This window comes from Drosophila innubila (genome assembly GCF_004354385.1).
Source record: "Drosophila innubila isolate TH190305 chromosome 2L unlocalized genomic scaffold, UK_Dinn_1.0 4_B_2L, whole genome shotgun sequence".
Lineage (NCBI taxonomy): Eukaryota > Metazoa > Arthropoda > Insecta > Diptera > Drosophilidae > Drosophila > Drosophila innubila.
Genome location: NW_022995372.1, coordinates 22,506,632 through 22,528,750, shown reverse-complemented (window position 1 = coordinate 22,528,750; position 22,119 = coordinate 22,506,632). Strand labels below are relative to the sequence as shown.

At 38.7% G+C, this 22,119-nt stretch overlaps 3 protein-coding genes across 7 annotated transcripts; 1 reads left to right on the top strand and 2 right to left on the bottom strand.

Moving 5' to 3' along the window:
- Positions 1–5,207: 5,207 nt before the first annotated feature.
- LOC117782173 (ral GTPase-activating protein subunit beta) lies at positions 5,208–14,015 on the bottom strand. Of its 5 annotated transcripts, none has more exons than XM_034619166.1 (14): positions 13,598–14,015; positions 13,302–13,521; positions 12,150–12,548; positions 11,632–11,892; positions 10,948–11,520; positions 9,982–10,122; positions 9,273–9,816; positions 9,000–9,214; positions 8,709–8,879; positions 8,262–8,402; positions 7,173–7,790; positions 6,521–7,107; positions 5,558–6,390; positions 5,208–5,493 (listed from the first exon to the last, which is right to left on the bottom strand). In XM_034619166.1, the coding sequence occupies exons 1-14, from the start codon at positions 13,787–13,789 to the stop codon at positions 5,379–5,381; spliced, it is 5,010 nt and encodes a 1,669-aa protein (XP_034475057.1). In that variant the 5' UTR covers positions 13,790–14,015; the 3' UTR covers positions 5,208–5,378. The 5 variants fall into 5 exon arrangements, with proteins under 5 accessions (XP_034475057.1, XP_034475058.1, XP_034475059.1 ...); XM_034619167.1 differs by having other exon boundaries at positions 7,173–7,736; XM_034619168.1 differs by lacking the exon at positions 10,948–11,520 and adding an exon at positions 10,244–10,345.
- Positions 14,016–14,688: 673 nt separating this feature from the next.
- LOC117780442 (cleft lip and palate transmembrane protein 1 homolog) lies at positions 14,689–17,103 on the bottom strand. The gene is made up of 2 exons (XM_034616980.1): positions 16,947–17,103; positions 14,689–16,881 (listed from the first exon to the last, which is right to left on the bottom strand). The coding sequence occupies exons 1-2, from the start codon at positions 16,989–16,991 to the stop codon at positions 14,992–14,994; spliced, it is 1,935 nt and encodes a 644-aa protein (XP_034472871.1). The 5' UTR covers positions 16,992–17,103; the 3' UTR covers positions 14,689–14,991.
- A 414-nt stretch (positions 17,104–17,517) lies between these two features.
- On the top strand, positions 17,518–18,531 carry LOC117780179 (ubiquitin-60S ribosomal protein L40). Its single transcript, XM_034616604.1, has 2 exons — positions 17,518–17,670; positions 17,961–18,531. The coding sequence occupies exon 2, from the start codon at positions 17,974–17,976 to the stop codon at positions 18,358–18,360; it is 387 nt and encodes a 128-aa protein (XP_034472495.1). The 5' UTR covers positions 17,518–17,670; positions 17,961–17,973; the 3' UTR covers positions 18,361–18,531.
- Positions 18,532–22,119: the final 3,588 nt, after the last annotated feature.

Sequence of the window (22,119 nt, the reverse complement as noted above, 5' to 3'; positions counted from 1 at the left end):
TTGGGACTTTGAGTTTGTTTTTCTTTATTTATCAGAGACTGCTCTACATATCAATATTGATGTATCTGACTAATATATGTCTTCCTTCCAATTAATATGCATAGATGGTTTGGCGAACTATTTTTAAGAGCTCATAAATACCATATCTGTAAGAGATTCAACTATACATTTGCAATGCAAATTTGAGGCAAAAGCTAAAAGTATAAGCAGAACTTGGTTGAAGCCGACTGATTTGCTTCGGGCCATATGGCCAAGCTAAGATTCGTAAGGAATAATGGTAATATCAACAATAACCAACTGGAATTAATGCGCGTTGCTAAGAGGCGCCTACAAGATTGGGTGTACACACACACACACACACGCGCACACACAGACACAACAACACACACATCACATCAATACATGATCTTTATTATTATGACTATTTTCTTTATTTATGCATTTCACTTTATTGTACTAAGGAAAAGCTGGAAAACGGTTGAAAGAAAACGTGTTTTCATATTTCCATAGTCATTTACATTTCGCTTTTGAGCAGTGTGGGGCACAAAATATTTTCATCTTGTTGCACATAGACACAGCAAAGGTACAAGATTATTTAGTTATAGGAAAAGATATTTTTCTTTTTCCCGTGTGTGCTTCCTTCTTGTAGTTACAACACCAACACCAACAACATAATTTAAGTCAACTTAGACTTCGACACCAATACAAGAAAATAATAACAAAAGACTCCAACGACTACAAAAACAACTCTGCCTACGTTACCGTTGCTTTATAATATCTTTTCCTTTAACAATTAATCTTGTTTGGGTTTCAAAGTTCGTTTTGTCGTTGTTTTATTATTTCTCTTAGTTTAGCTTTTTACCTCACAAGCTGGTTTACCATACATACCACACATACGCCATTTTCTAGATTGACTTATAAGTTTTTTTTACTTTTACCCGTATAAAGAGAGGCACAAGCAGAGAGAGAGACAGAGAGAGAGAGAGAGAGAGAGAGATAGAAAAAAAGAGAGTGAGAAAGAAGTAAAGAGAGGGAGAAAGATACAAGAAATTCCTTAAGTAAGCACTTGCAAGGTTAATTGATTCTTGACAAATTTATTGCCAGTTCTCGTCAGTTGAACGTTAATTCCCTTTTGGGCAATGATTGGTTTTCCATTCTTATATTTCTTTTGTTGGAATTTGAATTTATTTAATACATATTGAATTGTACCAATATAAGAGACTTATAAATTATTGCATTAGATAATTTTGTTAAAATAATTTAATGTTTTTATTAAAAAAGCATAAATACCTACCATTTTAGTTCACATTTTAAAATGGGTGTTGTGATTGTCTCGCTAGTATTGGTTGAGCTGGTATACATATAGTATAAATACGACACGCGCACACACGAAACAACAAATGCAACATCGTCAGAAGCCACAGACGCAGCATATTTTTTTCAGCAAAACGTGTTTTGCTTCATTTCTGCTCTTTTATTGTGCTGCAACGTTGTTGGAATTTTTTCACTTATAAAAATACAACGACGACAGAGACACACTCACAACCACAAGTCACAAGGCACAAGACACAAGATTGCACATACGCAGCGTTGACCGCAACTTAATTTAGCAAATGCAATCGATCAGATATTTTGGAATGTGTACATATATATATTTATTTATTTATGTACATCTAATTAAAAAGAATTGCTTAAATACATATGTAGCACACTAACACTAACACACACAAATACACATTAACACTTTGGCTTGAGTGTGGGTAACCGTATTTATGTGATCGAACGAAATTTGAGCATCCGACGCACCTTCACTTTTGTCAAGAGTTTTTTGTTCGTTTCGCGGACACGTTCCCAACGTTAACTCAGCCAACTGCCACTCGCTCTGTGGTCGCAACGTAACTGATTGCCAAGAGCTGAGAGAAGAACTTGCAACTCAGGCAGCAGGCAGCACAAAATTATGATCATAGTGGCAGCCTGAGCTACGAAAAGTGGCTTGACAGGTTCAAGCCGAGAGATAGACGGACAGTCAGACAGACAGATTGAGACTGAGACTGAGACTGCGACGGAGAAAAGGAGAAACAAAAAGAAGAGAGAACGACTCTCTTGCTCTTGTCATAAACGTACCAAATGTGGTAGGTTGTTTTGTTGTCGTGGTTGTTGTTGCTGTTGCGCCTCCTGCTTGCCCCTAACTCAGTCTTCTACCTGTTGTATCGCATGCTAGCAGTGAGCAGTGAGCATTCAACAGTAAGCAGTGAACAGTGAGCAGCCGCAACATTGCCGTCGCCCGCAACATATTTTTCACTTGTTGCAGTTTCGTTTTTCATTTTCTTGTTCGGAAACTCTGTTAGCTGCAGCTCTCTTGTTTTTCATCGACTCCCTAGCCATCATACACCCAAAGAAACAACGCATGGTAAAAACAAACATTACATTTAATTAGGAAACGTCCTTTATTTAAATTCAAAACCAATTTAAAGCCCATTTCCGTTTAATTTAAAAATTTAAAAATTCATAAAATTATTTAAGTGGCATTAAAAAAAATTTTTGTTTAATACAATTTAACGTTTAACGTTGAATTTTATTTGTTTTAAAAACTCACAAAGTTAAATCGGTTGCATTTAAAAACAATTTTTTTTTATATAATTTTTAATCATCTTAAAATTAAAAGTGATTTTAGTTTATGTACATATTCGGTAAAAGATAATTTATTTCTTATACTTAATTTACGAATTTCAAGCGGTTCTCGATAGTCTGCAATGACAAACAGATCGCTGGGCACTGAAAAAATAAGACTATACTACACAGGATCATTTCAGTCAGTCTTCACTTGCTTTCGCACTAACAGGAAGCCTTAAATAATTTCAAGAATATTTCATACATAAATTTAAAATAACACTAGTTTTTTATATTTATTTCTAAATTTAATATTAAGATATTATGTATAAACTTTATTAACCACTAAGTCATTGGAGATCAAAATATGACAAAGTGTTAATATTAAGAGTTCAAAGCAGTTTTCTCTAAGTGTACTCATATTTATACTCCTAGCTGACTTTTTTCCTCTACGAACCAGCATTCGACTTGCTCTCGCCACATTGTCGACTCAGGCCTGCGCTCCGCATTTGTGTGATAGCCGACCCGACAAGATTCAATAGCCACCGGCAACACACACACACACAAACACACACACACACACACACATGCACACAACAAGAATAAGAATAAGAATAAGAATTACTTGGCTGCAGCTCCCATGGCCACTTCACTTGCTGCTGACTGTTGCTGTGATCGTACTCGTATTCACTCGGTTTCATTCGCTGTGGTTGCTATTGCCGTGACTCAGTGTCTCCTGACTCTCGGGGCCTTTAAGAAAACAAGAAATTCTTTAGCCTCGGCCAAGCTCTAGTTCTGTGACTGTTTTGTTCTGCTCTCTCTCAGACTCCAACGGATACTCTCTTCCCAGAGTTTGTCTCTTATTGATAATTTTTGTTTAGTTTGCCACTTCTTCTGATTCCTTGGATCGGCGCAGTTTTCGGTCTTCGGCAGCGCCGCTGAATTTTCGTTTAGCATAGAAACTGGTTTCAAATTAAAATTATCGCTGGTCATTTTTCTTATGGTTAGTTGTCGTTTACTTTACCGCTGTGGTTGTAGATGCCTCTTTTTATAATTTTTTTTTTGTAGGTTTTTGGTGTTTCGACCTGCGTTTACTTCCCTTCGGTCTTAGTGTGAACTGATGTATGAGTATGCCAGCATGCGTGTTTGACAGACACTGGGATCCGCACACTGTCCTGAGATTAACGCAATGTTATCATAAGGTTAGTTTTCGTTGAGTCTGTCGTCATGATCGGCATCGTCGTCGTCTGAAATGGGCTAAATTCCGAGAATGCCTTTTAGCATAATACATATGTATTTTATTGTACACGTAAATATTCTAAAATTTGATTTTTGGGTATTTTATGGGTCAGTTATTTTTATTTTTTTTTATTTATATAACTAAAAGAAGTCGACAGTAATATTATTTGAAATTAAAAATAAAGACCTTATATAAAAATATAGGCTCTTTAAATATTAAGCATACAATTCTTGCTCTATCTCTTTAAGACACTGCCTTTTTTGGAAACATAATCTAACAGCAGTTCTGAAACAGCCAAGTTCGTTGCCTAAGTCATTTGTTTTATGCAGCGCCAATGTAAAAAACAAGCTGTTGTTGTTGTTGTGTTAGAGAAACCATGGCTAATGCTTTAGCCAAGCTGGCAGCAATACTCGTATAGCCCAAAAGCCAAAAAACAGTGACTGCCTCGTAAAACTGTCACTTAAAATGGAAAAAACGCATAAAAAGAGTTTTGCCCGATTTTATTTGTTTATGAGCCGAAAATGCCAGAGCCAGGCGTTCAGCATGCATTCGGGTCTAGTCGCATTCTTATCTTTTGAGAAATATTACAATAACACGCAAAGGCCTGTTGTTGCCGCTCCCGCTGCTGCTGTTTCGACTGGTGGCCAAAATGTGTTGCCAATAAGAGCAAGTGAGACCTCTGTAGCCGCCTATAAGATACCTAGGACAGAATTTTACTATATATAGATTAGAGCTATCTATGAATTTTGGCGGTAGATGCATGATCTTGGTGTTGATTATCTAACAATGACAATACGTAATTTTCAACAGAATAGAATAGATCGTTCTATTCTTAAAACTGATATTTCTACAAGTTTTGTTTATGTTTGCGAAGGAGGAAGAAGAGAGCATGGCAATTGTTATTTAATTGTTATAGTGTAGAAGCTAGACAATACTTTTTAATTGTAGGGAACAAAAACAATTTTTTTATATCTTGATTACCCTGGGACTTAATAAGGTCTGTGTGCCAAAGTTTGTTGCTCTAGTTTTAGCTTATCGAGATCGCGTCGTCTGTTGATCCTGATCAAGAGTATTTACGAGGTCTGGTATGCACTCTTCTCCCTATTACATAGATTTTCACGAATACAATCTACCCTTTTACTCAACGAGCACCGGGTATAAAAATAGCTGCAGCTTGCAGTCGAGGCCAGCTTCTACAAGTTGTGGTGGTTGGGTTATTTTAGTACGGAATTTGCGCTTTCTGTTAATGCTTTAATCGCGACTTCTTAGTATGTGGGCGCTGTGGCAAATGCAGCTACCTGGCCTGTTGAGACTAGGTGTGATTTTATAGTTACAATTGAGAGTACAAGCAAACGTGTTTGTGTGTGTTTTTGTGCTTTTGAGAACCGAACTTTGTTAGTTTATTTAAGCTCAATACAATTAGATGTAATACTAAAATTAGTAAATACGTAATTGGCAAAAAGCGGGCCATATATTTGACGCCGATAATACCAGAAAGATAACTTAAGCTATTGTTATTGCATTCGAGTTAAATGGATCGTTGGAACAAATGCGCCAGGAGCTCTGCCTCACTCAGATCCATTTTGTATTTCTGGACTATGTCCTGCACCTTGAGTCGACGACGCACATGCGGCGGTTGGTAACTGGAAATGGATTAAAAAAGTGGCATTAATTTGAAGACTATTAAGAATTCAAAGAAAAACTTACCTTTCGTTATCTAAACGTCTACGTCGGGATATGTTTAGAGCCGTTTGACGAACCAAATTACCCACAACACGTCGACTGAGCACCATGCCATCGACTAGTGGCGTCGCAAAGCTCATGCGACCAGGGGGTCCTAGTAGTTTCACCCTCAGCAAACCGGACTGAAGAGAATGTACAAAGATCACATGGCAGTCGGCTGCCCTCGGCATCTGCATCGATTGCAGCTCTTCTCCGGTGCGTGCGTAGGCCAAAAGATCTTCGACGGGAAAGTTCAAATAATCCTCGAAGCTTTCGAGCCACACCAGGAATATCTTAGCTGGCGCTTGGGCAAGCAACGCTGGCTTGGAAACAGTTCCTTTTCGTCGTGTGGGAGGTACTGGTTCCTTGTTTCGGTTGCCAGTATCAAGTTCCAAGCTGAGATTTCGTGGCTTGGACTTCATTGGCCCAGTATCCTCCGCGCGTGTCCAGACATTACTCGCTGTGCTCTGCTCGCTGCTAGTGCTGGACAGGCTACAGCTGTCCATTTCACTATTATAGCGCATATTCCAAGCATTCGGAACTACAAAGGCAATCTCAGACGAGACATCCGCCCAGTAGAGCACACGTTGAGCACCATTGTAATTTATTTCGCTGGGCACATTCGATTGTTGTGTACGTTCTGGTTGCTCCGACGTTCCTTTTAACGACCAAGAGTTATTCACGAATCCCGTCCATCCGGAATGATCGGACACTTGGACCGGCCATCCCAAGGTCTGTAGCATGTTGGCGAAGTGCGAGTCGTACGATTGATCCTCTGTCATGTTACCAATGATCTGCTGTGCGCTTGTTTGACCCGTCTAAGATGATAAAAAATATGTTAATAGCAATCATAACAATCTTGGATCGCAATCAGGGAATCAAAACGTCCCGAAACAACCATTTCGGTAAAAGGTTTTATTACATGTGCGTGTATTAACTTGATCTTACCTTCACGTAGAAAACGTAAACAGTATCATGTGTTCGGGCACTAAGCTTATCCAGTTTATCCAAATCAGCGGCAAAAGCGCTGGTTTTCGTATCAAGTACGATAAGTGGTCTCTGAGGCGGTGTGCCTAAGGATTCCACGGGATTGTTCGGATTGCGGATCTCAAAATTCAGAAAGCCAAAGTGAGAGAGAAACAGACGAGCGGCGTGGAACTCGTGACAGACCGTGGGAGGCACACATTCCTGGGCATGCGACAAGCTATCCACACTGTTGTCGGACTCTGCCCAAGCCAACTTCTCATGTATACTTTGGTTTTCGAGCATGGCTTCTATGTCACTTATAATACTGGATCCATACTGTTCACGGATTTGTTCTATCGTTGGTATTGAATAATCGGCCACACACGGCTGCACTTTATCGACGCCCTCGGGAAAATTCTTTTGCTCACATTCGGGACGTTGCGTTATGTCATTTAGGGGTATGGGCCTGCCGGGATTAGCAGCATGGTACTTGATTCCAGACTTGCTACGGGGAAGATGGCGCAGCTGCATGGTCCAAGCATGACGGCCAAAAGGACCACGAATAAGAACTGGGAATAAATGGGCGCAAGTTAGATATGAATAAGGAAGAAATTGTGTCTTATTGTCTACTTACGGGTGACCGTTGGCTGCGGGTCCTGATCATTTCCCAAAGGTTCCTCCAGCAAGGCCAATATGGTCGAGTTTTCCGTGACAAAGTACTTAAATTTGGAGATAGCTTGCTCAGCATTGTACACGCCAACTGCCCCATCTCCACTCGGCAGAGTGCAGTGCTTCATTAGAGCCAGTTCGTCCAGCAGCGATGATATCGACTCCGGGCCACATTCGCTTGGGAAATAGCCGACCTGCTCCAGTATAATAGTCAACAGATTTTCAGCTGCATCGCGTACTCGCATCGAAGCTGGTTTTAATTCTTTTTCATCTTTAAACTTGGGCAGATCCCCATTTTTGCTTTGGCTTTTCGTGCCCGATATTCCTAGTTCAACCACCTCGAGAACCGTCTGCAGACAGTCTTTGTCCTGCAGAAGATACGGATGCTGCATAAGCCACGCAGCTGTACATTGAAATGCCGCAACTATAGTGCTGTGCAGATCCTTGCTGTGAGCTGGAGGAGGTCGTGAGCACTGATAGCAAATATAGTCACAAATCCACTTGACTGCCCGCTTGCACTCTAGAGCGTCTGTGGAGATTATCGTTAGATTTTGGCTTGGTTCGACTATTTTCACTAAAGAATCTAAGATGTATGTGGGTTGTTCGGGTGGATTGATTTGGTTATATACATGGTGGTGGCCGTTGAAATTAAAACACAAAACATATAAATATATGTGCATATGTAGTAATCAATTATAAAACAATTACCGCCATATGATAGTGATAGTAACAGTGTGTGTGCGTTTGTGTGTGTAGAATTGGAGTGGTCGATAAGGATCGATAAGTTAAGGATGTTAGGAAAAGAAACACATAAAAGAAAAGAAAAAACAAAAATTATGCAAATTGTTAGTAGAGTTAGTAAATTACCATTTGCTAATTTCCTCGCTGCAATGTTTTTTGGTGTTAATTCAAATCGAAATTAATAAAAAATGATGTAGTATATGTGGTGGAATTTGTACATGACCAGTGACAAGTGGGATTAGAAAAATTTACACATATATATAGAGTGGCTTTAAGAACATTTGAGTCATGCGTGAAGTCAATAGTACAATACCTGTTTCACGTATATGCAATCGCGCCAGACCAGAAAGTAATTCCAGTGCTGCCAGCGATACATTTAGATCGGTTTTCCACGAGGAAATCAGACGATGACACACCAAGTAAGTGGCGCGAACAAATAAAGCATGAGCGTTGTCTGCAAAAATAGGAATATTTGTCAATTAATTAATGGGTTAATCACAATTGTAAAGCATGTAACTTTTTGTGATGAAAAGCAGACATATAAAATAGAAATATGAAAAAGCAGAGGTCGCAAATGTTGTTCAACAAATAGAATAAACTCAACGAAATTGTACCTTCAATTATGAATTATGTTTTCAGTTGTCATTGCAAAAGCAAGACCATTTTTTTCACGTGAACATATGGGTACTTAAAATTACCTATTCGTTGATTGTTATTTGCGATCTCAACCATAAACTAAAAGATGTGAAATGTACTTTACCATATGATGCTATGCTCTCAAAATCGTGTGTAAAATCCACAGATATATCATCGGATATTGTCAGACTCGGATATTCGTGGGCCGAGGCGGTGTCACGCGAGCTCATTGCTGTGGTTTGTCCGCCAAAGCTGACGGTGCCGCTGACTAACGAAGCGGAACGCTCCGAGCACGCTGATGACACAGCCACAAAACCAGAATCGACAAAAACAAAATGTAAAATGCAAAATAAATTAGAATAAATTAAAATGAAAATGCACAAAATCAAATAGTGAAATCAAATTAACCACTTACCAGAGCTAAGCAAATTATCTTCATGATTCTGACCACCTGCGCCACTCAGATGCTCATTGCCGCTTAACTCGCACTCCTCGAAGGTAACCGCGTCCTGGACACAGAGCAATAATCCGCCAAGAAGCATGTGTGTGTTTTGGGCATCAGTCTCAACTTGCAGCGCATTCATCAGTATATTCATTAACCGCGATTTCAGTTGAATAAAGGTCAATTGTCTACGATAAATAGAGTAATATTAGAGTATAGCATATTCAAAATATTAATAGCATATACTTTTCGCTCGAGTCGGACGTCAGGTTCCGAATGGGCAGAGTGTGGTAATGAAGGGGAAGCACCATGATCGACAACAAAATGTTTATGGCTGAGCGACGCAGTTCAGTTCGGTTGATTGCGGTAGCCTGTGTCTTCAGCTTCAAATCCTTATCGGGCAGTACAATTTCTAAGGCGGCTATGTAGCCAGGAAGTAGCACATTGATACCATCAAGATCCAAGCGGAATAAATCAGCGGAATGAAGCAGAATGCTAGCCAAGGTCTCATCGCATTCTTTGGATTCGGTAATCTTAAGACACTGTTGCAATGCCATATAAAAGCGGGCTAAATAGACTGGCAGAATTTCCTCGCCGGTTTTCTTAGCACAGAAGATCTTGCACAGGGTACCAATAGCCTCAGCACGGCCGGACTCATATTTGTCAATGGTCAAAGTGGGCGGCAGGGATGACGGATCATTAAGTGAATTTGGCTGCGATAGCGATATGGATCCCTTACGATTCTCCATTATCATTGATGAGGGTCGTTTACTAGCTTCGCATGCTTGTCCTGGAATTGAATCCCATTATTAAACAATTCTTATAACTGGTACTCAAACGAACTACGAATTATAAACAATAAAATTTTAATAAAATTAAAATAGGGATCCAAAAATAATAAAATTATTCAAATAAGAAAAACATAAAAACTATGTAATTTTAATGGTGTACTTACTCTTACGGTTCTGTAGCCAAGTGTCGCCGCCTATGTGCGCTGCCTCGAACAACCACTCGCCGAATAAATGCAGAATGCTGTTGCACTTCGGACGAGCTACAGACAATGTCGGTCGCAGCTCGGCACCGATGGATGGCAGCGCTATATAGAGAAAGAAAGAGGCAATGGAAATGCCGGGAATAGTGAGAGCGTGAGTAATTAGCTATATATTAGAGAGAAAAGAACCACCGACATGTAATGAACTGTTATTCACAACACTCACAGTTGATGCTGCTCGATGAGGGCGGACCTGAAGTTGGCGTTGTGGGGGCGGCGGCGTTTGTTGAACTGCGTGTTAGACTGATAAGCGCTGTTTTGCTTAAGCCTGCAAAGCGTGTGTGGGAAGGGAAAGCGTGTGAGAAATTAGTACACAGAGTAGCCAAAGAGTCGACGGATCGTCAAATATTTAGACATGCAGCAGCATGCGAAGCTTTAATTGTGGGCGTACAATAGATAAATTAAATTGTATTATGCATGGGAGAACAGTGTATATATCAGTTTTGCAGTACATAAAAAGTATATACCAGGGATCGTTACAATTAAGATCAAATTATTGCTTTACATTTTTGAAAATAAGAATTATTCTGACTGATATTTATATATACTGAATTTTAATTATTATTTTATTAGTTTAAAATTTTGATTGAGAAATAAACTATAAAAATAAATTGGAGAAAAGTTTCTCATTTCCCATTTCTTCCCAAAACTCTTATTTGCGATCCCTGGTATATGGTGTGAGTGAAAAAAAAAAATGCAAAATCAGGCAGTGAACGAATTATTAAGACGACGGCCACAGCGAGGAAAATCATGCTGGTATCAAAACAAATGAAATTTAAAGAAAAACATGGACTTAGTGCGTCAGTAAGCTAAAAAAAACTAAGAAATGCGACATAACATGTGGGACTTTAATCGAAATCTCTATCGCACCCTTCTGCTGTGTTATGGATGGCGCCACGCTGAAACTTTTGGCGAGTCGACGCTGAAGAGGCGGTGTGGGTGTGACACAGGTGCTGCTATTTGAGTTTGCCCATGGCAACGCTGGCTCATCTGAGCTAAATGAAATGCAGCCAACAACGCCAGCTGAATGGCTGCCACCTGCGCTGATGCTGCTCACTGGCACTGGAACGTGACAAAGATTGGTTGGAGAAGCGCTTAAGTTGCTGCCGTGACCCTGAGACTGCGATGTTGCTATCAGCTGTTGCGGATGATGATGACCCATGATGGCATTCAAGGCAGAGCTGGCCGAAGAGCTTACAAAGTTATCTCGAAGAAAACTACCAGCTCCATGTAAATGCAAATGGGGATAGTGATGATGATGATGATGCTGCTGATGATGATGGGATACAGTTGCACCCGTTTGTTGCGTGCTTATATTTGAAACGCTGCTCGAGTGTATAAACTGCTGAAGCGTTGACGAGGTTGCCTCGTTTAGTGAGTGACGTATCTCAAGCAGATTCGTAACGTTGTTGTCCTGCTGATTAGATGGTGGCTGATAAACGCCTGCACAGCGAGAGCGACGAAGTATATTTGGATTCAAGTTATGAAATCGACACAATAAGAAAGATAGTACTAAGCCCCCCTAGCCCACGATATGTCTGCGCTTTATCTTACCCAAAAATGCGTCTACTTGACTGGAAATTCCCCTGATAGCATTGAGAAAGATTTGCGGCAACATTTGCAGGCACGGATGTTGATGCGTCTCGGCGCCCTTCTCATGTGTTAGAGCCCATTGCACAAAGTGCGAAGATTTGCTTATTATATGCGGTGAACAGAGAGCTGTGGGATTGCCAATCATGCGCAGGAATCGATACCAAGTCTGTGCCACACAATCGTTGGACATTCCGGCAGGTATAAGCTGACTGTCCTCGTCCGCTGCTAAAAAGTAATAAGAGAGAATAATTAGCATATTTAATTCATTGAAGGATTCCCTAAAATTAGAAAAATAATGTTTTTAAATTATTAAATATAAAATATTAGAAAACACATAATAATGGAAAATCTAAAATCAATAACATTTTATCAAAGCTACTTTTCTTAATGTTAATGAAATACTTGTGGGTGGCTTTTAATTTTTGGAGTCAGACTATTTTCTTTTTTTAAATACTAATTTTATTTGAATTGTTGCCTACCAATTTTGAGTTGTGTGAAGTCCGGACCATAACTAAACTCGAGCAGACGTGCGGTCAATGCCAAATTAACGCGGTTCCACTGATCCACCAGTGCGACGCGATGACGCCACATGGCGCATGACTCCTGTAATGTTTTCCACAAAGAGGGCGAGGGAAAGCAGCGGACGCAGGCCAATAGCCAAACCTCGAAAAGCACAGAGAGCACACGCTCACACAACTGATCGCCGACGTCATCCTTGACAGTTGGCGGTGCCAGCAAAATCTCATTAATGGCCAAAAGGAACAGCAAAAGTGTATCCCAGGTCTGACGATCCATATGTTGTGATATTTGAGCTGTTTGCTGCAGAGTACGCAGTACACGATGACAAAGTACCGCCTGACGTTTGATGGTATCACTGCCTGCAAGAATTTATAATGCATATTAGAGCTATAAGAACAATCATTCAAATAATGTACAAGCAGCACCTACCAAGCTTGGTTTGATATAGAAATGGTAAGACTTGAAATTCAAAATGAAATAATTAAAAATTTTCAGTTAATAGACTCATATGTGTGTTAAGCAGGGACCGATAGCGAGAATAGTTATGAAACCGAAGCTTATCTAAATATATTAAGGAGCATGGATGATGCAAAAGTTTCTACATTAGTCGTAGTTATCGAAAAAAAACTTAATTTAATAATATGAATCTTGAAATTTAGTTATATCCAAGTACCTATATTATTTTATTTTGGTTTTTTTTTAAATAAATGTTATAAAAATAAATTTTCTATTGTTATCCGTAATTTTTACTTAAAAAATGCAAACTAATGCTTTAATTTCAATTTTTTCTTAAAAGTTTTCACATTTTTTATTTGTATTTTATTTTTATAAATATTGAAATTTAATTATTATTTTACCATTTCTATATAAAAATTAATATCCGTTTTTTAATGTCAAGTTCAAATTTATCTGAGAGATATTTTTGACATTAGTGGACAACATCTTCGATGGTTATCACTAGATTTTAATTTTGAAAAATTGTAACTAGGTATCTTTTTTTTAACCAATATAAAATTATATTTGTAAGCTTATAACAATTACGGTCCCTGGTGTTAATGCATCTCAAAGCTTTGGACTGTATAAATATGTAAATAATTGGTGTGCCAACTTACTTTCACCCTGTCGCGGCACAAAGAGATTGTGAAAGTGATTGATTATCTGTCTTGCGTAGAGATTCGCATCTTCACAAATTGGCTTGGGGACACTGATTCTAGGCTGTGGATGCAGAGCGGTCAGCCATTCGCAGTAAACATTGACACAATCCTTGATGGTTTCGTGCTCCTGCAGGGGTAACGACAGTCCAAAACAAATGACATCCATGCACCATTTAACCTGTTTTTGTGAATGAATAGATAAAAATTGACAGACAGATAGATACAAAGTGTAACCACACACCACACCCACATACCTCCTCATCCTTGACCAGGTGACTGGGCTCCGCATTCTGTGTTATGCCCAAATTGGTACCCAGCTGTTTCACCACCGAGATGACGACCTCCCGTCCAGCGGATGCTGGAAACTTGTTGAGAACACTAAAGCATTGCGCACCACAGCTATTTGCACTAATCTGCGCTGACAGCGATGCCCACTCAGAATACATGTTTATTTTTATTTTTTAGTGGTTTCTTTTTCACACGCGCAGCTTTCTATCGGTTTTCTTTGCCACCAATTGGTGATAATCAATGTAGTTGGATTATGCTTTCTTAGAGTTACGCATTACAAGTTGAAAAAGAGTCTCCGTGCTTAAATTATTGTTTAAATACAATTAATACGTACTTAATAAATGTTGTTGACCAATCACAACACCAAAACACACATCGATGCTCTATATAAAACCACCTTGCCACCTGGAAGAAAAAAGTTTGCCGTTTATTTAAACATTGCCAGACTTTAGGAAATCGGAGATACTTGAAAAAAAACATTCCAAGTCTCTTTTTCAAAATTAAAAGTACCTTTTGGCATTTTTGATATTAGAACTTTACAAATTTTGAAATTTTCGATTAGTTGAAACTAAGTTATTACACTTCTCCCCACGAGAAGTGACGAGCTTTCAACATTCATAGAAATGATCACCTTCATTTTTTTTAGTTTCGAATTGAAAATATTCATCAAATTTAAATATTTGTTGCTAAATGAACTAAAAGTAAGTTTAAATTTGAATTTCTCGACCAGCCTCCCTCGCGCTGTCGCAAACACCTTTATAGTTCAGTGTTGCGAAATATCAAACAAGTAATCGATAATTTTAACTACAATATATGCGGTTCTTTTGAAATATATATTTTAATAAAATCCGTTTATAACTAATTTTTCGAAAGTTGAATTTAAATATTAAACATAAATGAGAATTATAGTAGTATATAATAGTTTGTGTGAGTTAATTATCCCCAAACTTGTTGTATACATTTTTAACTGTGTAAACTGTACGTGTCGGAACCCAATTTGCACACCTGTTGCATCCCGAGATAAAAACGACTACATGTTTTGATTGATAAGATAAGATTAAAGAGATATACTTCTCACACTGAATTTATTTCAATGGCCAATGCTATGGACCATTGTAGGCCCTAAAACAAACAAAATACACATACAAATTACCACTAAAATATATATGTAGGTTCGCTATTCTACGGCTGCTTTACCGTTGCTATATGTATACTGAAAGTGATTATTTAGTTTTGCATATACATACATACATAAGATACATACACACAAATGGAGTATATGATTATAACATTATACTTGGTTTCTTTAGTTTTCTTTTTAAATTGTTCTAATGCATATTCTACGGATGCACGGGGCTATCTAATCCTTCTTCTTTTGTGCAGCTGTCTTTTTGGTCGGCGTCGCATTTGGCGTTGCCTTGTTGTTGGAGGAAGATGAAGCTGTGGAGCTGTTGTCCTTGGGCACATCCTCAATGGCGCCTTCAATAGCGTTCTTTTTGCCAGCGGCTTGCTCCTCCATTTCTCCAGAGAAGCCAAACTCATTGACGCGCTTCAGATCAACGCGATACTGCCAGCGCTGATAGAGGAACACGAAGAAAATGATGTCGTCGCGGAAGCATCCAATACGGTACATGGTCGGCATTTTGATGACAAAGGCGAAGATGTCGTCGATGAATGTGTTAAGGAATTTGTAGGTCATCATGCGCCATGGCAGATGGGCAACTGACTTCAGTTTATAGTTAATGAAGAGCTGAGGTGTCATCAAAATGAATCCAAAGGTCAGCAGGTAGCTGTACAGCATATTCAGAGCAAAGGAATACCAGCCCTTGTGCTCATTATAGATCAAGGAATAGATGAAGTATCCAATAAGCAGTGGGAAACAAGCCCAGCCCAGATATTTAAATGCCAATTTGTCATACTCCTTGGTGGAGCTCTCGGAATACGAACCCTTGTCCGTGAAGCTGATGCGCGGAAGGATGCCCAAAACTTTATCCTGGTTGTTGTAGTTGACATTCACCACCTTGTGGATTTTCCACACCTCAATGCCGAGTCCCACAAAGCATGAAATGCGTATCATAAAGTTCGTTTCATTATCCAGCACATATAACAGGATGATAAGTGACTGGAATACCCCAAAGAAGACGGATCGAACGGATAGACCTTCAAGGGATTGACGATTGTTCCAAAACTGTATGTCATTCTTAAAGGCGAGCAGCTCAAATACCGAATGCAATATGGATACGGCCACTGTGATACCCAGCAGATAAATGTTTGTGTCCAGCAGAGTTTCCTTCAGTGAGTCTTGATCCTCGTCGGATTCCTCTGGAGCACCAGCTGCCATTATTTCACCCAAGACATTGCCAGCCCATTTGCTTTTCATTTGCTTGGCGGCATAAAGCTGCCACTTGAACATGCCCAAGGGTTGAAAGGTCAAGTGCAGATCCAGCTCAGGTGTAGATTGGTTAATGGGTTGATATTCCCGCTGCAAGTTCCAGTAATCGTTGACAAACACAATGGGCAAATACGTCTTGCCGCCATCCACGAACTTCACATACTCATCCAAGGGAGCCGGGACACTGCCCTGTGCCCAGTTCGTCTGATCAACCACCAAGTTGACGGTCAGGTTGGGATGCCAGTGAGATACAATCTGATCCTTAAGATTAGCGTGCTTGAGCTCGTGCTCCAGTTTCTCCTTTTCGCTCGCCAATAAATTGTAATTGCGATTGACGCGTAGCTTCTTAAACTTATTCAGCTGATGCTGCTGATGGCCCATGTGGCCATTACGTGAGTATTTCGGGGATTGAGGATCGGGACTTTCTCCGGCACGCGTTACGAATGCATGCAGATAAATGCTGCCATTGTTCATTAAATGCGGGCTCGCTTTGATCTTGAGGTTGTGTGTGTAAATGCCATTGCCTGTGGGACCGGACATCCAATCTCCATAAGTGAGGTCCTCCTGCAGCCACAACAGATTTGCTTTTTGTTGGAAATTAACCACATCCGGCTGCTCCGACAGCCACACATGCAAGTCAAAGTCTGTGCCATTCTCGAAATAATTCCATGCGGTTATTTTCGGCCCGGCATTGGCCACAGCACTGTCTTGGCCAGCGTTTGGCTGCGGTTTCCGGAAGAATGAACTTACAAAATAAATGATTAGCGCCCGCAGAATCAGAGATTTGGTCATGGCAAAAAAAGATTCCATTCGCGTTGGTTGTTGTTGCTGCTGCTGTTGACCCTCGGCACCAACCACCTACATTTAAGGGAAATGTGCATGAATAGGCAACGCCATAGTTATGTTTAATTTTATTAACATACCGGCGCTTCGTCTGCCGCCGGCACGGCGACATCGTTGTTCGACATGCTGTGTACGTGTACTTTAAATTAATACACGTTTCTTTTACACAACTTTTCTTTTGGGTTGCCTAGATTTTAGAGTTGTCTTTTCATTCAGAAAAAGTTCAATTAGTGGTTCACGCAAATGAACAGCTGATTGTTGAACGAAATGGAAACGTAAAGAAATCATACAAAATTATTAACTGAATTGTTATGAATGATTTGTGTATTTGTTAACTTTTAATTTGATTTTAAATGTCTTCTATATTTACCATCATTTCTCCACTTTCTACAGGAATAAAATAGATATTTTGCAGGATATGTTAAATTGTTATGGAACCAGTCATTACAGAATTGTTCTGAAACTTCAAATGAACTGATTTTATTGAAAGAAAATGTTATTTAACATGAATAGTGCGAACTGGTAAACGTTTAAAAAAAAATGTTAAAAGCAGCTTTGACAATTCAAATTCAAATTTAAATATTGTGAATTTAGTTAATTTCACAACGTTTGCTCTTGCCGTATTTTTCGCAAAACAATGTTCAGGAAAGATTGTAAATATTATCGATATGCTGTGTGACAGTCATTTAAAAGCTAACTGATACGATATAGTTCAGTGTTGTTCCACGAATTTTAAACATCCGTGCTGCTTGTGTACACACTCTTTTCTTTTGTGAATTAGCATTTGGTTGCACGTTTCTCCTGGTAAGTTGCGGAAAATAACGAAAAATAACTAATAGAAAGTGAAAGCATTGAATTGCTTGTATTTGCAAAGTTAAATAAATGCGATTGTGCAGCGTTGTTCTATGTTTTCACACCTGATTGTGCACAAATAGTGTCCCAAACACTCGGCACCTATTCAGTTGCCGTACCTAACCTCCAAACGAGCATGAGACAACGTTGACACTAACACTGAATCCAAATAAAAGTGTGACGCTTTTGAATAGTGATGTATTTGAATTTAATTGAAATCCAACAAATCAAATCCATTGCAGCAACACATCGAAAATGCAGATCTTTGTGAAAACCCTAACCGGTAAGACCATCACCTTAGAGGTCGAGCCCTCTGACACCATTGAGAATGTCAAGGCTAAGATTCAGGACAAGGAGGGAATTCCCCCAGATCAACAGCGTCTGATCTTCGCCGGCAAGCAGCTGGAGGATGGCCGCACTCTGTCGGACTATAACATCCAGAAGGAGTCGACTCTGCACTTGGTGCTCCGTCTGCGTGGTGGCATCATTGAGCCATCTCTGCGTATTCTGGCCCAGAAGTACAACTGCGACAAGATGATTTGCCGCAAGTGCTACGCTCGCCTGCATCCACGTGCCACCAACTGCCGCAAGAAGAAGTGTGGACACACAAACAACCTGCGCCCCAAGAAGAAGTTGAAGTAGACGACGCTCTTGTTGGCAACTGTGCGATTCGCCCAAAAACAACCCAAATCCATCGGGTTACTTTTTTCAAATCCATCGTCTAATCATTTAAGTAAATATAAATTTGTAAAACTATCAATTTGATTAAGAGCGAAATGTATTTACTTGCTGAAAGGCGCTTCGTACAATGTCCATGTGTGTTTTGTTGTGGTCTCGAAATATCGTGGATGAATTCTCTTTGGGATTAGGATAACCAAGGCTGACCTGCATTATACGCATCTTAATAAGTCAGTGTTTCGTGTTTAAAGCCTGCGACTAGTCAAATACTCAATAGCAAAGTGTGAAGCCCCCAAGTGTGAATTCATAACGGATCACAGGTGTAGGCTTTTCAGTAACCAGCTTCAAATGTATGGATTAGAAATGTCGCCAAGCAACACCATTAAAAAAAAGAAACGAGCACGTAACTTAAACTTGAGTCGCAAATAATATGAAAAAGATTAGCCGAATTTTTATTTAAAATTCAAATATATTTTTATATTTTTTATTCTATGACTTAAAAGTATTTGAAATTTAATATTTATTTATAAAATTTTTTATTCAGATTAAACAAATAGGTTGTTTTCTAGTTTTTGGATAAACATAAAAAAACAATTTAAAAATAGCTATTCCTGGACAGTTCAAGTGATTAAATATATATATATAAATATATGTCATTTGACCCACTGTGCACAGCCGTTTCATTCGTATTTTAGTCTTACAAAAAATATACACAAATAGGTATTTTGCACAGTGCTCAACAACAACATGAAGTAAAATATTTTAAAAATTAACGAACTGCAATTTTTTACTTTCGGGCTTCGCATTTTCCTGCTGGCTGTTTGAAGGACACGTAAAAAAAATAAGCATGAAAAGGTACCCTTCAAATACGAGTATATCCACATTTTGGGCGGCCTTTTAACGCTTTTTTCGTAACTTTTTAATTCTTTCGGCGTCCTTTTTCAAGTGCTCCGTACTTTAGTTGCTGTTGGCGTTGTCCTTGCTATTTTTATGCTTGGGACGTAGTTTACATAACAGATGTGACCAGAATAATTAACAATGGTCGTCGCCGAGTGACCCAAAAATTATCACTCCCAAGAGCAAGACGCCGCGATTCCAACAATGCTTTCTTTTCCCTTCTGGCCACTTTCAGTTGCTTTTCTTCTTGGCGTTAACTTTGTGGGCGGCTCAGACGCATTAATGTTGCAAAGCGTGTGCCGCTGACCGGTGGAAGGGGGTATCTTCCACTTTGACACCGTTTTATACATATGTACATCTTACATACAGTTGGTCATGTAATTATTTTGAAAATAGAGAAAATTCACATGTTTTTTATTGAAAAAAAAAAAATTACCATAGTTGTTTGCAAATTTTCTCGGGATAGGGTACAGACATCGCTTCAATTTTTTTTTATAAATTTCATAGTTCTTATATATAATAATAATTGATTTTCTACACATACAGTTTTGATAGCATTTTCATAAAATGTATTACATACGATAAATTTAATAAAAATTTAAATTTAAAATTAACAAAGATAAACATTTATATTAAGTAGTTATTTAAGTATATTGTTTTTAAGCTTCGATATTCAACTGATTTCAACTATCTTATACCTTTTCGGCCAAGCCACATTTGGTATTGTTTGTATGTTTATGTGTTGGGTATTCCGCATAATATTTTGAAAAAATTGTATTTTAAAAATGTCAATTTATTAAATCATTATATTTCGTGGAAGAAATACAAAACTAATAGGGATATATAGGCTTTGGTTTATATTTAAAGTCATAACTGCTGATAATTTAATTTTATTGCAGTCGAAAAATAAATTTGATTGACAAGGTTTTTTTTTAACAGTTGGTTAAGTAATTGTTTTGGAAACAGAAAGAGTTGACAAGTTTTTTTTTTTTGTGGCTCAAAAATTTGTGATTAATGAGAGCCGCTGGCATTTTCTACTGTATATTAAAAGAAAACCAAAATCAATACAAGAATCTTTGTCAAAATAAATCGAATTATAAAAAAAAAAAATATATTTTATTTTATTTTATTGTTTTTGCTTTTCATATTTTCTCAATTTTTTCATTTTTTCTCCTTATATCTAGCTAATTTTAAAGTTATAATTTGTGTCAGCAGTCCTTTTTTATTAGCAGAGGGGGAAGAAGGGAGGAGTAAGCTAACTGAATAAAAAATTGTCATGCTAGTAGGCTCTAGATTTGGTTCAATAAAGTTAAGGCCACCGCGAAATAGACAGACTTGAATACCAGAAGACAATCCAGAGCACTCCCCCTTCCACAGCATGTGCCACCAGCTCCTAACATTAAGTTTTATCAGATATACTTACATACAGTACATACATACATACTAACAATACACACACATGTGTGCAAAAAAAGTGAACATGGACACACAAATGGGGCGTTAGCTGAGCTGCCACAAAAAAAAAAGAGAGACGTAGAAGAAGAAGAACTGACAAAGATAAGCCGAAAAGCGAAACGTTTATAAATTGGTCGCTAGTGTGGGATCTCAATGGTAATAATGTGAGCAGAGGCGGGCGGTGGGTGGTGGTGGGTGGGGAGTGCTGCGGGTAATTGTGGGCGGTAATCAGCGTAGCCGCCAATTGAGATGTCAGGCGGCAAATAAGAAATGTGTATAAATATTTTCAGAAAGTGTAAAGCTTTCTATTGGATACAAATGTGTATTATAAGGCAGGGCGTGTAATTTAATATGCATAAATCGATACTTTTGCTACTCACCCCCCGCCCCACAGTTGCCTCCCTTTATGCAGATACTTATATACATACTCACACTCCCACATCCGCGCATTGGCATGCTTCAGACGCATTGTGCTTATTGTATTCTATTTTGAGCTCAAAATTGTTATTTGTTTTTATATATGCCGCCTCCCCCTATTCCTGCATACGTGTGAGTAGACTAGAGTTCGCCCTTATATCCTTTACACACACATATGCGCGTATAGCATGAGCGTAGACAAGATCCCCGAAACTTCTCGACTTAATTTTGATTAAATGATAAATGATATTCATTATAGATTTTATTGACAAATATAATTTAATTTTTTCACTCCACACTTATTCAAAGACTTATGTTAAAACTTTATCCAAGCTGAATATCAATTTGCACCTCTAAGTTAATTATCCACCAATTTTGGTAAACTAAGTTTTTTCCCATCACTGTTTACCTTTTTCATACTTACCCTTCTTCAGTTTATGAAGTGCACAGTTTTTTACTTGCGTGTACATCTCTAATTACTTGTGAAGTGTTTTTGCGTTCTTAGAGATTTGTTGACCATGCTTGTTTAATAAATTTATATTTATGGTTGACAAAAAAGAGGCCCCCCATGGTGTAAATCTGTGTACACCCATGGAAATTCAGTTATCCATGAGTAAAATACAATTGTGTATGCTTATGACTTCTATGAGTGTGTGTGTGTGTGTGTGCTTCTTCGGTTTTGCATATCTACAATTTATGTTTTGTCATACAGTTAACATTTTCCGCAGATAAGCACTTCTGCCACATGGCTCTTTGTTGTATCGCAAATAATTTGAAAAGTCATTTTATTCAATTTCAATCGTACTTGCGAGCATTGACTAAGAGCGGAAGTAGAAGAGGGCAGGGACAGGAACAGAAACAGGGGCAGGTAATGGGTATGGGACATTTATTTGTTTGTTTGTCTGTGCAACTCTTCGAAGCAGCCAAGCAAAGCGGAAGCACTGAAACTCGACC

What these genes read in the sequence shown, in the direction of transcription:
- LOC117782173 (XM_034619166.1), bottom strand. Translation starts at nt 13,789, where the DNA reads ATGTATTCTGAGTGGGCATCGCTGTCAGCGCAGATTAGTGCAAATAGC. An exon ending in TTGGCTACAGAACCGTAAGA is followed by an intron (nt 9,817 to 9,981) that starts GTAAGTACACCA and finishes ATTCAATTCCAG; the next exon opens with GACAAGCATGCGAAGCTAGT. An exon ending in AGATAATTTGCTTAGCTCTG is followed by an intron (nt 8,880 to 8,999) that starts GTAAGTGGTTAA and finishes CTGTGTCATCAG; the next exon opens with CGTGCTCGGAGCGTTCCGCT.
- LOC117780442 (XM_034616980.1), bottom strand. Translation starts at nt 16,991, where the DNA reads ATGTCGAACAACGATGTCGCCGTGCCGGCGGCAGACGAAGCGCCG. An exon ending in CGGCGGCAGACGAAGCGCCG is followed by an intron (nt 16,882 to 16,946) that starts GTATGTTAATAA and finishes CCTTAAATGTAG; the next exon opens with GTGGTTGGTGCCGAGGGTCA.
- LOC117780179 (XM_034616604.1), top strand. Translation starts at nt 17,974, where the DNA reads ATGCAGATCTTTGTGAAAACCCTAACCGGTAAGACCATCACCTTAGAG.